This window comes from Falco rusticolus, chromosome 5 (genome assembly GCF_015220075.1).
Source record: "Falco rusticolus isolate bFalRus1 chromosome 5, bFalRus1.pri, whole genome shotgun sequence".
Lineage (NCBI taxonomy): Eukaryota > Metazoa > Chordata > Aves > Falconiformes > Falconidae > Falco > Falco rusticolus.
Genome location: NC_051191.1, coordinates 53,187,786 through 53,201,130, shown reverse-complemented (window position 1 = coordinate 53,201,130; position 13,345 = coordinate 53,187,786). Strand labels below are relative to the sequence as shown.

Sequence of the window (13,345 nt, the reverse complement as noted above, 5' to 3'; positions counted from 1 at the left end):
CTGCCACATAGCATCAGACAGAGTTTATGAAAAAGTATTTTTTTCTTTGATTAATCTATTTTAAATGAGTTTAATTCTTTAAGTTCATCCATATATTTTACTATCCTTTGTGCTTAGTCAAGCTGTTTTGTTACTAAAATGTAAAGAAATGTAAATGATTGGAATGTCTTCCCATACATGGGGATTCTTGGATCTGAAGGTTTTTAAGACTGGTAAAATCCTGTAACAAATTAGGTAGTAATGGCACAGAAAACCACCCTATAGTTGTCCTAAAAAAGGTAACATATTAGAGCATGCTGTTAGCTTTGGAAGGGGAGATGATTTTGTTTTCATCATTTTTGCTAGTGTTCAAAACTCTTGATTGCCAGAAATAGAATGTAAGGGTTGATCAAATTAGACTCAGAAAATATCCACAATAGTTTCATACTCTTTATAACAAGTTCTTTCTTACAGTTTAAAGAGTAGTTCATGTTGGTCAGAGATTGTGTGGCTCACAGGGTCTAGATTGTTTGTATAGATATTAATACTGAACTTTGTGATACTGGGTTATGGTGTAGTTTGCAAGGAGAAATACAGCAAGCTTTTCTATTTTATTCATAATGTTTTACCTAGTCATGTCTATGTTAGTGCCAGAATGAGAGGAGATAGGTTTTTAGCTTTTTTCCCCCCACATTTACGTATACTTAAGTAAAAGGAAAGATGACATTTAGTAGCAAACCATAAATGGTGTAAAAAGGGAGCAAATACTGTTATTGGGAAAATAGAATCACATTAGTTCATTTTTCATTAAATATGTGATCTGTCAAGAAAATAGGTCAACTTTGGGGAATTTAATTTTACAGAAGATGCCATCCAGCTTTTCTGATTTTTACAAGGATGCCTTTTTGTTTGTTTTGTATGAAATATCATAGTGTTCTATAGAGGGAGAGCTATCCTTCAAGGTGGGTCTATACAAGTAAAGAGACTTTTTAAAATATCAAAGAATTAACTGCATGTAAAAATGATTTTCAGCTGTTAATGACTTCATATAAAATTTTTATACAAGATGAAATCCAAATCTGTTTGAAAAGTAAGGACTTAGCTTTTACTCAGGGATTATTTTTTTCTATATATTCACCATGAGCTGTAAAGGCTGGACATTGGTTTTGCTGGCCTAATATTCCCAGATGCCAAGAAGTCAAACTTTGGACTCTGGTTTCTACAGACCACTATAGACGGACATGACAATTTAAATGGGCTGTTGGGGTTTGACAGCCAGTAAAAAAACCTGTTCAGGTGTAGTCTAAGAATTGGTTCTAAAATTCTAACAAATTCCCAAGCTCACACTGGATGCTTAAGCTGCTCTCTGTAATGCACATCTAAACATTTCACACAAATATTAATGAATTCAGTCTTCTCAAATGCTGTGATAACAACTACATGGCTTAAGAAGAGCCCACTAGAGATACAGACCTTCAAAATGAATGGGAAATTTAGCCTCTGCTATTAAATTACACAGTAAAATAACATCTGTTGTATAATTCTAAATATATATACTGGGTAACTGAGCAAGAACCAGCTGAATGTCCTTTAGATTTGTAAGTAACCCAACTAATTCAGTGAGCAGAAATACTGAGTATAAGCCCCCTAAAGCTATTACTGAAAAATAAATCCCGAAAGACCAATATTGTGCACTAAAACATATACCTAGAAGTCATTCACGGTTTTCCCTTAACAGGAGTGAGCAAATATTTGAACATGCATATTGCACGTTCAAATTCCTTCCTTTGACCCTGAAAAAGCACAACCATATAGGTACTTCTGAGTAAACTTCATGGTGCTTGGAGAAGGAAAAATAGGACATCAGTGATAAGGCAAATGACCAGGTTTCAATTTTGGATTTCTGCCTCATTGAATTCCTGTTCTATGATACTGGTTTGACAGAGGGATTGGTTTTCCTGCCTTTTTCCAGTTCCAGAGAGCTTACTTAAATAGGTTATCTGATGGCAGAAGATTCTGCTTTTACCTTGAATTTCTCCCTGATGTGTGAAAAGTAGGGTCAGTGTCCATGAATCTGCTATACTCACTTAATGCTAGTATAAATAACCATAGAGACTGTAAATTAATAAAAACCAGTATCTTGAGGGTGGGCATGTAGCCTCTTCTCTGTTATAATCAATGACTTTTGGCCTCTAAATTTAGTGAACCTAAAATTCTACTTTGCAATCTAAAATCCCCATAGCCATGAAACACAATTCTGGAATTGTATTTCTGAGGGTGCAAATGTAAATATCTGGCAGCTTAGTTCAGCACCATAAGAGAGTGAGGCCGTGAAAAAATGTGGACTTGAATGTACAACTGAACGTATTTGGACATATAGTTTTGCTGCTGGCTTACCAGGAGGAGTTTTTCTACTTCATATAATGATTCTTGGGCCTGAATTCATGCCTATTTTTCTTATTCAGATTTTTCCAGAATCCTGTGAGAAGCTAATTTGCAAGATAGAAAAAGCTATTTCCAGAGATTATTACTGATGTTATTTGGGGCAAACTGAGTGACAGCTACTATTTCTTCCCTAAGCTGCTGTGAAATTTCATCCACTCTTCACCAATCCAAGCCGCTCAAAACTGAGATCCTTCAAGAAATTCACAGAATTATTTGCTGCATGGCTCTGGATGAAATTTCATTCTTAAAAATATAACATGCATCAATAAATTACAGTTGTAATGAAATATGCTATTGACTTTGTACTTGGTCTATTTAGGTGTTAATTTCTTGTTTGCTTGCAAGATAATTCTGCAGATGAACTAAACGAGCACATTGCCACAGTGTTTGAACATTAGCTTTTCTTGTCATGCAGTGAATATAGTTAGGTAGTAGAGTAAGGATAATGAAATATGTCACAAGGACAAAACCAAACCACTGTTGAGAATGGGATTGCAAGAATGAAACTTTGGGAGATAACCAGAAATGGTGCAGACTAAGCCAATATAATTTATACAAAAAGAAGCCCTTCATATATGTTAATATGCTGAGCCATAATTTGCCATGGGCCATACCCCTAGGCAAGTTTGCTGCCCTTGCAATATGACTGATAGCTTCTTGCAGAGGGATGTGACAGGCAACAAGTACTAAAGCTGTGCCAACTAACTTTGTGCTCCTAGCTGTGTCCTAGGAGTCTTTAGCCCAGCCAACAATGGAAGTTCCACACTCTTCGTGCACCCAGAGCTCTCATGTGAAACCAGCTTTGAGTGCAAAAGCAGCTCAGTACTAGATTTTAGGTGTTGTTTTGAAAATGTCAAGCACATGTGTTTTTCTTTCCATCTTTAGCTACACACAAGTCAAATCCCCCTCACCCTCCCTAATGTCTTCAAGACAGGAGACAGAATCTCTGTACCTCAGACCCAGGCAAGTCTGGGTAAAACTATAGCTTTCCTGTTTTATGTTAGGCAAGGAAGGTAAAAATAGGACTCAGTGTCATTGCCATTTTTAAGCACAGAGTTCCTCCAGGAATGGCTAACTACTTCATACTTCTTGAGCAGTATTCTCAATTTGAGAAAGTGTTCCTGATAACAAATAATGAAATAACAGGTAGTTTTGAAATGACTTTATTTTTATGCCAATAGTGACAGTAACATGAAGATTGACTCTTTTGTACTTCTGTGAAAAAGACAAATTTGTGGGTAAAAAAAAGTCTGCAAAATCCGTGGTTATTTTTGTTATCAAGTTCAAAAGGAATATCAATAAGAATGCCAGGGCCTGAAGTCCTTTTGTCCCCTTCAAAGAATATATATTGAAGCTATAGAACATATATGTTGAAGATTTTGTAATAACAGTGCTTGTGCCTGTGATAGTTCTGATGCAGCGGTCTGGAAAACAGTGGTAGAGGCATATAAAAAACCTAGGAATACCTTTGAATAAAACAGCAGATTTTACTTCTGTAGAGACAAATAATCAATAATCTGCAATTTTGAGAAGCTGGGTAGTTCAGGGACATGGATCACCTAAAAATCAATGTCAGTCTTTATAAAATTACATCTTTAAGTTTGTAAGTTAAAACCACAACAGCAGAAATGCAAAGCAGAAGCTAAATTTGTACGTGTCCTCCATGAAATTTACCATGGACTCTTTTGCTCAAGTGTGTAAACACTGAAGAACGTATCATAAATTTTGCTTTTGCATGAAACTTTTTTGCTTTCATGTGCTTGATTTGTTAGGTGGTGTGCTGTTTTTTTAGTGTTTTTTTTTTTTTTTTAAATTAAGAAATCCCTGTTATCTGTCTGGTGTTGTCTGTCACATTTTCAAAGTCTTCTTAGAACTTAGAAGTATGAAAGTTCATTGTCCCCGAGAGGTTTATCAAAGCTGTGTGAACATTTGACTCAGATTTAGCCAGGGTCTCATGTGAGTAAGACTACTTGCATGAATAAAGCTCAGCATATGTCCAAGAAGCTTTCTGAAACAGAACTTAGATCTGGAAATATATGTATGAAATACAGTTTGTCCTGAACTGTAAGACCTCCTCAGGGAGGACTTAAATGATAATGTCAGTAATAATTGATACTAAAATCACATTTTCATCCCAGAGGATCTCTAACTCATTGTCACCTGGATTGAGTCAGACTTTCATTTCAGCACTTTCCAGAAGTCTGTAAAAAGTGGCTTCTGCCTGCAGAGACAGATATTTTAGCATTTTTATAAGTTCTCATCATTTTTCTCCTAGCACACTACACACTCATTTCCAGAAGACAGAAATAAACAGAAGGTCATGAATTCCCAGCACTTCAGCAGACACATGGTGGTCCACTATGGACTCGTTGGTTTCAGCACTGCATCACTGAGTACTGCAAAAACTAAGTGTACCTCAGACCTCTGACATGAAGGCATCTTTGGGCTGGAAGGCAGCAGTGAAACAAAGAAGAGCAGTGAGTATAGCTATTTCTGTGAGTTTTTTTTTGTTTGTTTTGCTTTTGTTTTCTTGTTTTGGTTTGGTTTTCCCTATGACCAGATCCTACTATTTTAGAACAAACCATGCTATCTTTTATATTCACTAAAAACAGTCAAAAGATCTCCTTGAAAATTTCTATCAAAATATGTATTTTTTTCGATTTAATTATTTTGAATTCTGTAAAATATTTTTAGTGGATTTCAAGTAAAGTTGTGATATGTTTAATATTCTAAGACTGGATGTTAAACTGCAAGAATAATTATATCTATCTATGTACCTTAGAAGGTGCTGGTTACCACTACTACTTCTATCACCTTTCAGGAAAATGGAAAAGTTTATTTTGACTTGAACTTAACTCTGCACAATATTGAATATTGTAGAAAACTGTGACTACCTCTATTTTTTAAACATCAATGGTATACAGGACTGTGAAATGTATTTGTACAAGACTGGCAGTTCTTGGGATACATACAGTTTAAGAGTTGGACAAAAGGTGGTGTAGAACCATAGCAAAGTGATTTAACATATGTACTAATTCTTTAACTACAGTTTTACTTTGTGCTTACAGAAGGACTTGAACTGAAACTTGACTTACCAAAGTTTGGAAGTCTTACACACTAGGGCACTCAGAATATTTAATATACAGGAGATGATATTTATAATATTTTGCCGCTAATCTTTTTTCGATGTACATATATCTTCAAACACATATGCCTTACACTAAAGGATACAGTTGTGGAAAAAAACATTTTTTTACATGAAAGAAAGGCTTCAGATAAATTATTTTCCTATTGCAGAAGTACCCAGGCCATGTGTCACAGTTTCTTCTTTGCTAGATCTATGCCTAGAAACATACATATGTTTTTCAATGAGGTCTACACCTACAAGGGTAATTGCTACAGATATCACTTGACATTACTTCAAATTTCTTTGTGAGTGACTACAAATTTCAGGAGCATCAAGTTTTGCAAAAAAGAAAAAAAAATCCTTAGAGGGAAAACTCATCCGTTCAGAAGTCTGCTATAATGGCATTTGTAAGTGAACCTTGAATTACTAGCATGCAATTGGGAGAACTAGCAATCCCTTCTTCACCCTTTTGGCTATCGGTATTGGCTGTCATGAGTTTAATTAACAAAGTATGTTTCACAGGTACTCATTAGAAATATTCCTTCAGGAAACAAATATTAGGATTTAGCTAAAATAGGAATTTAATGTACTTCATGTTCCGATTAAGTTCATTTGTATCCCTTACACCTCTAGGGTCTCTTTTCTAGTAGGATGTGTATTCAAAATGAATACAAGAGTGTTTACTGTTGCAATGCAAATTCCTTTGTCAAATGCTTATGCCTTCACATTAAACACATGCTATGGACACTGGAAAAATGGTTAGCACTGTCTTTCAACACTGCAAGAAATATCAGGCATCACCAGACACAACCCACTAGGTGTTTAAATCTCAGGATACTTCTTTCAGTGTTAGTGCCTACAACTAACATGTTATGGAATACACATATGTAAGTATTTTAGCTAGTCTGGTCTGGATGGTTTTGTCCACAGTGGGGAAAAGGGAGATGTTGTACCAGCTGAGAAACAGATTGCTATCACCACCCAGAGGCCTGCTGCTTCCAATTGCTATCGGTCCCTTCCTAACTAGATAGGCATCGAAGTGTTGCTGATCCAGACAAAGTAGCTTGTAAGGCAATTAATGAAGGGTTATTCCTCACGAGTGAACATGATACATCTCAAACAATTTGATTGAGGGGAATGGGCTTCACAAATTGGGCTGAGGAAGTTGATACCTCTCGTTAAGTCCACCAGATACACGCCTCAGGTCATTGCGCTGGATTCAGCCACATGGTGGGCTTGTTAACACCCTCAAATCTACGGTTGCATGATGCCTATTTCTGAATAGGCATCAAAAAGATTAATCATGTTTCTGTAACAATTTTCAGTCAGAATGGCTCTTTTAAGTCAAAATGAGCCTAGCCATCATAAAGGTAGGAAATAAAAGATGTAATTCTCAAAATATTTTTAAAATGCTAAGATCAACTATGTGTGACCTGACCAGAAGTTGTGTTCTTCAGGCACATTTGTACTATGCATAAAATACTACCAGGCATCCAGCAATAGCATCTGATTTCAGGACTATCACGGTGTCGCAGTGTTTACAGTCTCTGTGAGCTCCTCTATCTATATTTATTTTTAAAATTCTGGCTAGTGGACTCTATTGACAGTAATTATCCTGTCACAGTAGTGAAAGTGTGTGAGAAAGCAGTGTTCTCAAATATAATCTAAAATTATTACATTTGAGAACATTTTTATTTTTTTTTTAAGAAATGTATTTTTCATTTTCTTGCTTTGTTGGCTTGCTGTAGCCTTTACCTTGCAGTAGGGAAGTGTCCTGGTTTTGGCTGAGATGCAGTTAATTTTCTTCTCAGTATCTGGTGCAGTGCTGTGTTTTGGATTTGGTGTGAGAATAATGTTGAAAACATACCGGTGTTTTTACTCGTTGCTAAGTAATGTTTATCCTAGGTCAAGGACTTTTCAGTTTCCTAGGCCCTGCCAGCAAGAAGACTGGAGGGGCACAAGAAACTGGGAGGGAACAGTCAGGACAGATGACCCGAATTAGCCAAAGGGATAGCCTATACCATGCTCAGTATATAAAGCTGGGGAAGAACAAGGGAGGGGGGATATATATTTGGAGTTACGGTGCTGGTGTCTTCTGATTCTTCCTCCTGCCATCCTGACACTGGGGGTGGAGTGGTGCTTGGTTGCCAGCTGGGGTTAAACCACAACAGGTTTTCATGAAATGTCCACTTATCCCTTCAGGTGTTTTAGGTTTTGGGGGTATTAACTTCTTTTAGAAATAACCATTTGATCCTTAACTTGGACATTTTGGAAACAGCATTATGCTACTCAGGGCTGTATTCTATGGTGGCACTAATGGGGAGGAAAGCGAGGTGAACTGTTCAGCATGGGACAGGTAGTTGATACAGCACTGGGCAACGCAAACAGCCTCTGCAAGCCATGGGAAACTCTCAAAGTTATTTATATTTACCTCAGAAACAGAAGTAGCCACCAATCTTTATGGTGAAAGACTCCTAGTGATTTTGGAAGGTGACCTAAAAGTTCTGATGAACTTGGAAGTCTACAGGCCAAATCCTTCACCCCTCTTGTTTTTTTGAGGTAGGGTAAGAAATTGATTTAATGTCTTAAACCTACTGTAGTGGGTAAAGAGTCTAGTTCATCTCATCCTCTTATTCCTTTACCTGTAACGTGATATATATTGTTATGTTCCTATTGCTCTAATTCAAGAACAGTCGGGTAACAGATGCCTACCTCAACCATGAATATAAATCATACTATGCAGTTCCCCTTAGCTGTATGGCATTTTTACAATGTGATTACAGGAAGAATTTCCTGAGAGACCCGTAATGGATAGACATATTATAGCACTAAAATAATTCTGTAAGCGACAAATCAACATCTTTCAAGCTGGCCTTAGCGGCCTTGTGCATTATACTGTGAAACTTTATCACTGAAACTCTGTAAGGGTTTCTAAACATATGCTAAAATGTGCAAAACAAAAGATCCACTATGGATGATGGAGGTCTTCTGGGAAAAGGAATAAACTTTCTTTCCTAGTACAAACAGGATGCCTCATTTTATAACAGGGATGTTTCCTCAAAGCAGGAATGTACTTCAAGATAAATATTTAGGGAGCATTACGGCCATGTGTCACACAAATCATTAAGTCAAAAAAATCTCAGGTGTTTGGTCTTTCCTCTCCCAGCCCCGCTCCGCCGTCGGTCCCCGCTAAGCGCCGACAGGTCCGGGCGCCGCGACATGGCGCCCGACCGGGCCCTCCCGCGGCCCGGCAGCGGCAGCTGCCCGCCCACCCCTGCTCGCCGCAGCTCCGGCCAGGGCGGAGGCGACGGTCGCCGCCCCGCTCCCAGTCGCTTACGCGCCCCCTGGCCAAGGGGAGCCGGCCTCCGTGGGCAGCACCGGGCGGGGGCGGTTCGGCCCGCCGCGGGGGCAGCCCCGCCGTGCCCCGCCGTGCCGGGAACCGCGGCCGCGCCGTCTTGTGCCGTCCGAGGGCCTTTTGGAGCCGTAACGAAGCCGGCGCGGCTCCCCACGGGAGATGGGTTTCCTGGGCAGGCTAGCGGCGCTGCCAAAACTTGTTGGGGCGGCGGCGGGCCGGGGCGGCGGCTGGCGGCGGGCGGGGGAGCCCTGCGCGGGCAGCCCGCTCCCGGGCTGGGCCGCCGCCGCTGGCCGCCCGCCGCCCGGCGGCCGCGCCGCCTCCTCCCGGGCGCTGGGCGAGTACGAGCAAGTTTTCAGGTCCTCCGTGGCGGAGCCCGAGAAGGTCTGGGGCGCAGCCGCCGAGCAGATCCAGTGGTACAAGCCCTGGGCCCGCGCCCTGGAGAAGGGCCGCGCGGGGAGCGCCTCCTGGTGAGTCCGCCTGGGGGCCGGGCCGGGGCGCGGGGGTGCCGCTCAGCCGTGGCGGGGAGGGCCGCCTGCGGGTGTGCCGGGTGCGGGGGCCATGTGCCTAACACAGGGCTGCCCCAGGCCGTGTTCGGGGTCAGCGGGCTGCAGCTGGTGACAGAGATGGCTGCAGAGCATGGAGGAGTTCAGTGGTTATATTTGGTTAAGCTTAATGATTAAAACCAGCGTGGACGAGTGTGTTGGGGTGAGGGGGGATTAGCGTACACTGTAACAGGTGACTTTCAGCTATGAAAACACAGAAACGGTAGCTTTCAGAGTTGTTTAGTCTTAGAAACGCAGTAGGTCATAATTCAGAGGATGTGGTTACGGTAATCTTTGGCAAAAGCATTGGCATCGTAATACATAAATCCATCTGATGAACAGCAAACTGCCTGAAGACAGGGTATGGTACCCTTCTTATAAATCACCGGATAGGATTTACAGTACTTTCTTAAAGATAATTTACCTGTTAAAATTTTGTGTTGACCACCATTGCCTCTTTTTCAGCCAGTTTACATCATGCTCTTTGATCTTTTCTCAAAGAGAAGCTGATACAGGATAAAAACGGCAACACAGGGTGAGGGTCATCTTTGGTACATTGACCTTCTTCGCATTTTTATATTTTTCTGGTTTGATTTTAATGTAAAAATACTAATAATTCTGATAATATATTAAAAAATATTAATAATTCTCAAATCTGCCTGAATGAAGAGATAAAGAACCAGCAGAATGGAGCTTGCTTTCTTGTTGTCTGATCTTATTGCTTGGCACCTCTACTAGTGAAAATTGTTTATATGTGTTAAGCTGTATATTAACCAGCACCCAGCCAAGATAAATCTCTTTTAAGTCAGCAGGGCTGTGTAACAGTCAAAAGTCCAAAAATGGATGGATAGGGTCCACTGACCATTTATAGGTCATAGCACAATTCAAAAAGCGAAGATAGGATTGCCTGTATGATAAGTGTCCAAAGAAGGGTCTAGAGAATAAGCTCTGTGAGGAGCAGCTGAGGGGACTGGGGTTCTTTAGCCTGGAGAAAAGGACGCTCAGGGGAGACATTCTTGCTCTCTATGACTACCTGAAAGGAGGTTGCAGGCAGGTGAGGGTCGGTCTCTTCTTCCAGATAACTAGCGACGGGACAAGAGGAAACAGCCTCAAGTTGTGCCAGGGGAGGTTTAGGTTGGATATTAGGAAAAATTTCTTCACCGAAAGCATTTTATTGTCAAGCATTGGAACAGGCTGCCCAGGGAAGTGGTTGAGGGGGTACCCTGGGGGTATTTTAAAGGTGTGTAGATGTGGCACTTGGGAATGTGGTTTAGTGGCGGACTTGGCAGTATTAGGTTAACGGTTGGACTCGATGATCTTAAAAGTCTTTTCCAACCTGAGTGATTCTGTGATTTTATGATTAAAGACTAGTAAAGGTCACCGGCTCTGGCATTCCTGAGTAGAATAACAAAGAAGTCAATACAACGATTACTTTTAAAGAACTCAGAAATGGGAGTATAATACACCCTAGTGAGCATGGTTTTGCTATTAGATTCTGTCAACAAATGTGGTTTGTTTTGCTGAGCATGATGAGGTTGCTTGCTGAAAGTTACATGATTAGGTCTTTGTAAAGCATTGTGACTTCTCAGATGGAAATAATTTGCCCTTATGGCAGGGATAACTGGATAAAGGTTCATGGGCTGAAATGAGGCTTGTCTTCCAAGGTATTTTCTGGGCTCACTTCTCACTTGCATCTTTCTCCCTCTGTGAATGCAGATTGCCACAGGCTGGAATTATCTCATTAATGTGGGCAAATACCTGAAGGGAGGGTGTACAGAAGACAGAGCCAGGTTCATTTCACTGGTGCCTAGTGACAGAACCAGAGGCAATGGGCACAAACAGAAACACGTAAGGAGGTTCCCTCTGAACATCAGGAAACACCTTTTTAATGTGAAGGTGACTGAGCACTGACTGGCACAGAATTTGTTGTGGGGTCTCCATCCTTGGAGATACTTGGAGGTCCTTGTGTTGCCTCTGGGGCTGTTGGATCAGGTGCCCTCCAGCAGTCCTTCCAACCTCAACCAGTCTGTGATTCTGTGGGATTATACAAAGATGCAAACCTCTGAAGACTCAGTATCAGGCCCTAATTATTGTTTGGGTGTCAGGTGTCTGTCGCTTTGTTGTGGATAGTAGAACATTGAGCAACTCAAGTTTGCATAAGCCTCTTTAATGTCTTAAGATGTGACATGCAATTTTATTTCTTTTTTTTTATTTAAGTTCCCCTTAAGTAATAACAGGCTGTATGTGATACTAGTGTAGCACTGTAATGCCTCTGAAGTCCCAGACAGTTACCAGCATTCAGTGTGCTCAGCAGGATGACAGGTAGGTATGTTTTTTGAGGAAAAGGCTGAATATATGAAAGAGTATACAAGAGGCTCTTCAGAGGACATGCTGAAGAGAAAGCGAAGAGGACGGAACATAACTGAGGAAGAGGCCAGGCTTTCAAGAATAACATAGCTTGCTGGTCTAACAGGGTGAGGATGTAGTTCTGAATCTTAGGCTTACTTAGGAAGCAGTTTATGGAGACCTTAAAAACGGTATTAAGAAGTTCATTTATGTGCTTCATGAGTTAGACTTCATCTCCTATTTTGGAGACATGCTATTAGGTCCACTAATAAATATCCATTTTCCCCCCAATATCTTTGGTTTTGGTTGCCAAACCTGAGACTTATGGAAACAGATACTTTTCATATATTTTCCAGTCTCATTTACTTGGGTTGAAGAAGCTGAAGGAGGTGGTTTAACATTTAAAATGTAGCTATAAGGCAAATGCCAATTTTTGACTTCTCTAAATACTGTAAGAGCATGGAAGAAATGTCCGGCATGCCCTAGTGTGAGTGTGTTGTCTTTAGTCTCTGCCATTGGAAATACCAATATTCTCTCAATGGGATGCAAAATAATTTCCAAAAGGTACGTGATCAGTGTCACCATCCTGACTGTTTTGTTGAAGCAGTAATCCTGGGTACCATTGACTGTTCTAATCTGCATCAGTGGCTGGTATAGTGCAAAACATCATCTGGTTTTGCCCACATCAGAAGTAATGAGAAGAGCAAAAAAGCATGATTAGTCAAGAAAAGGATACAGGAATTAAAATTGTTTACTGTAGAAGCCAAAATGAGACCTAAGTTTAAAACCATGTAGAACTTGGCTACAAAGTTGAAGGAAAAATATTCTTTTGAGTTTGCTTTGAAGAGTTCAAAAGTCTTAAACTGCAACAAGGGATATGTACATTTTAGATGTTAGAAAGAAAAATGGTTTTAATGCTAAAGATAGTGAAACTCTTGAACAAATTATTTTGGATTCCTGTGGAATCCCATTTAGAAAGGTTAAAGCAAGGATCTTTTTAGGAATGTGTAAACAGTTTTTCCTAACATGCAGGCAGAGGGCAATTTTGCAAGTTATGTTTTTTCTCTAAGTCATAAAAGTGCAATGTAAAATCCCCTTTGAACTTTATGAATGTTACACAGATTGCTCTTCAAGTGTTGCTTACACTTAAAAATGTGGCAGGATCAGTTAACATATTATCTCAAAATATCTTATAATGTCATGGTTTTGTCTAACAGGTTCTGTTCTCACTTCATCTAGAAATTTTTTTTTAAAAAATCCAATTGATTCCTGGGAATCTGGCTTGGTGAAGTACATATACCCTGCATGACATAAAAGGATGTTAACTATATTTTTTTTTTTTTTTAGATGTGGTGCAAATTAATTTTAATGTAGTTTTTTCTTTTGCATATATGCCATTTTTATTCAGAGCCTTTACTTTCTTTTTTTGTTCTTAATTATCTTTGCTTCTGAGCCATTGAATGAAGACTAAATATTGTCTTTAAATACAGCTACTTTGATTCTTAAGATAGCAGATAATATTGGAAATCAAAATGTTGGGAATTCAAAACT

The 13,345-nt window shown here is 39.9% G+C and overlaps 1 protein-coding gene across 5 annotated transcripts in view; it reads left to right on the top strand.

Moving 5' to 3' along the window:
• The first annotated feature begins 8,949 nt into the window (after positions 1-8,949).
• Positions 8,950-13,345, top strand: part of ACSS3 (acyl-CoA synthetase short chain family member 3) — a 99,051-nt gene continuing 94,655 nt past the window's right edge. For 2 of the 5 annotated variants that reach the window (XM_037388689.1, XM_037388690.1), the window contains exon 1: positions 9,651-9,809. Coding sequence is in view for 1 of the 5 variants with exons in the window: in XM_037388686.1 (XP_037244583.1) it covers positions 9,066-9,373 (308 nt within the window). In the remaining 4 variants the exon portion in view is untranslated. Of the gene's footprint in view, positions 9,374-9,650; positions 9,810-13,345 lie in introns of those variants that run through there. The other 3 variants (XM_037388686.1, XM_037388687.1, XM_037388688.1) reach the window with 3 other exon arrangements.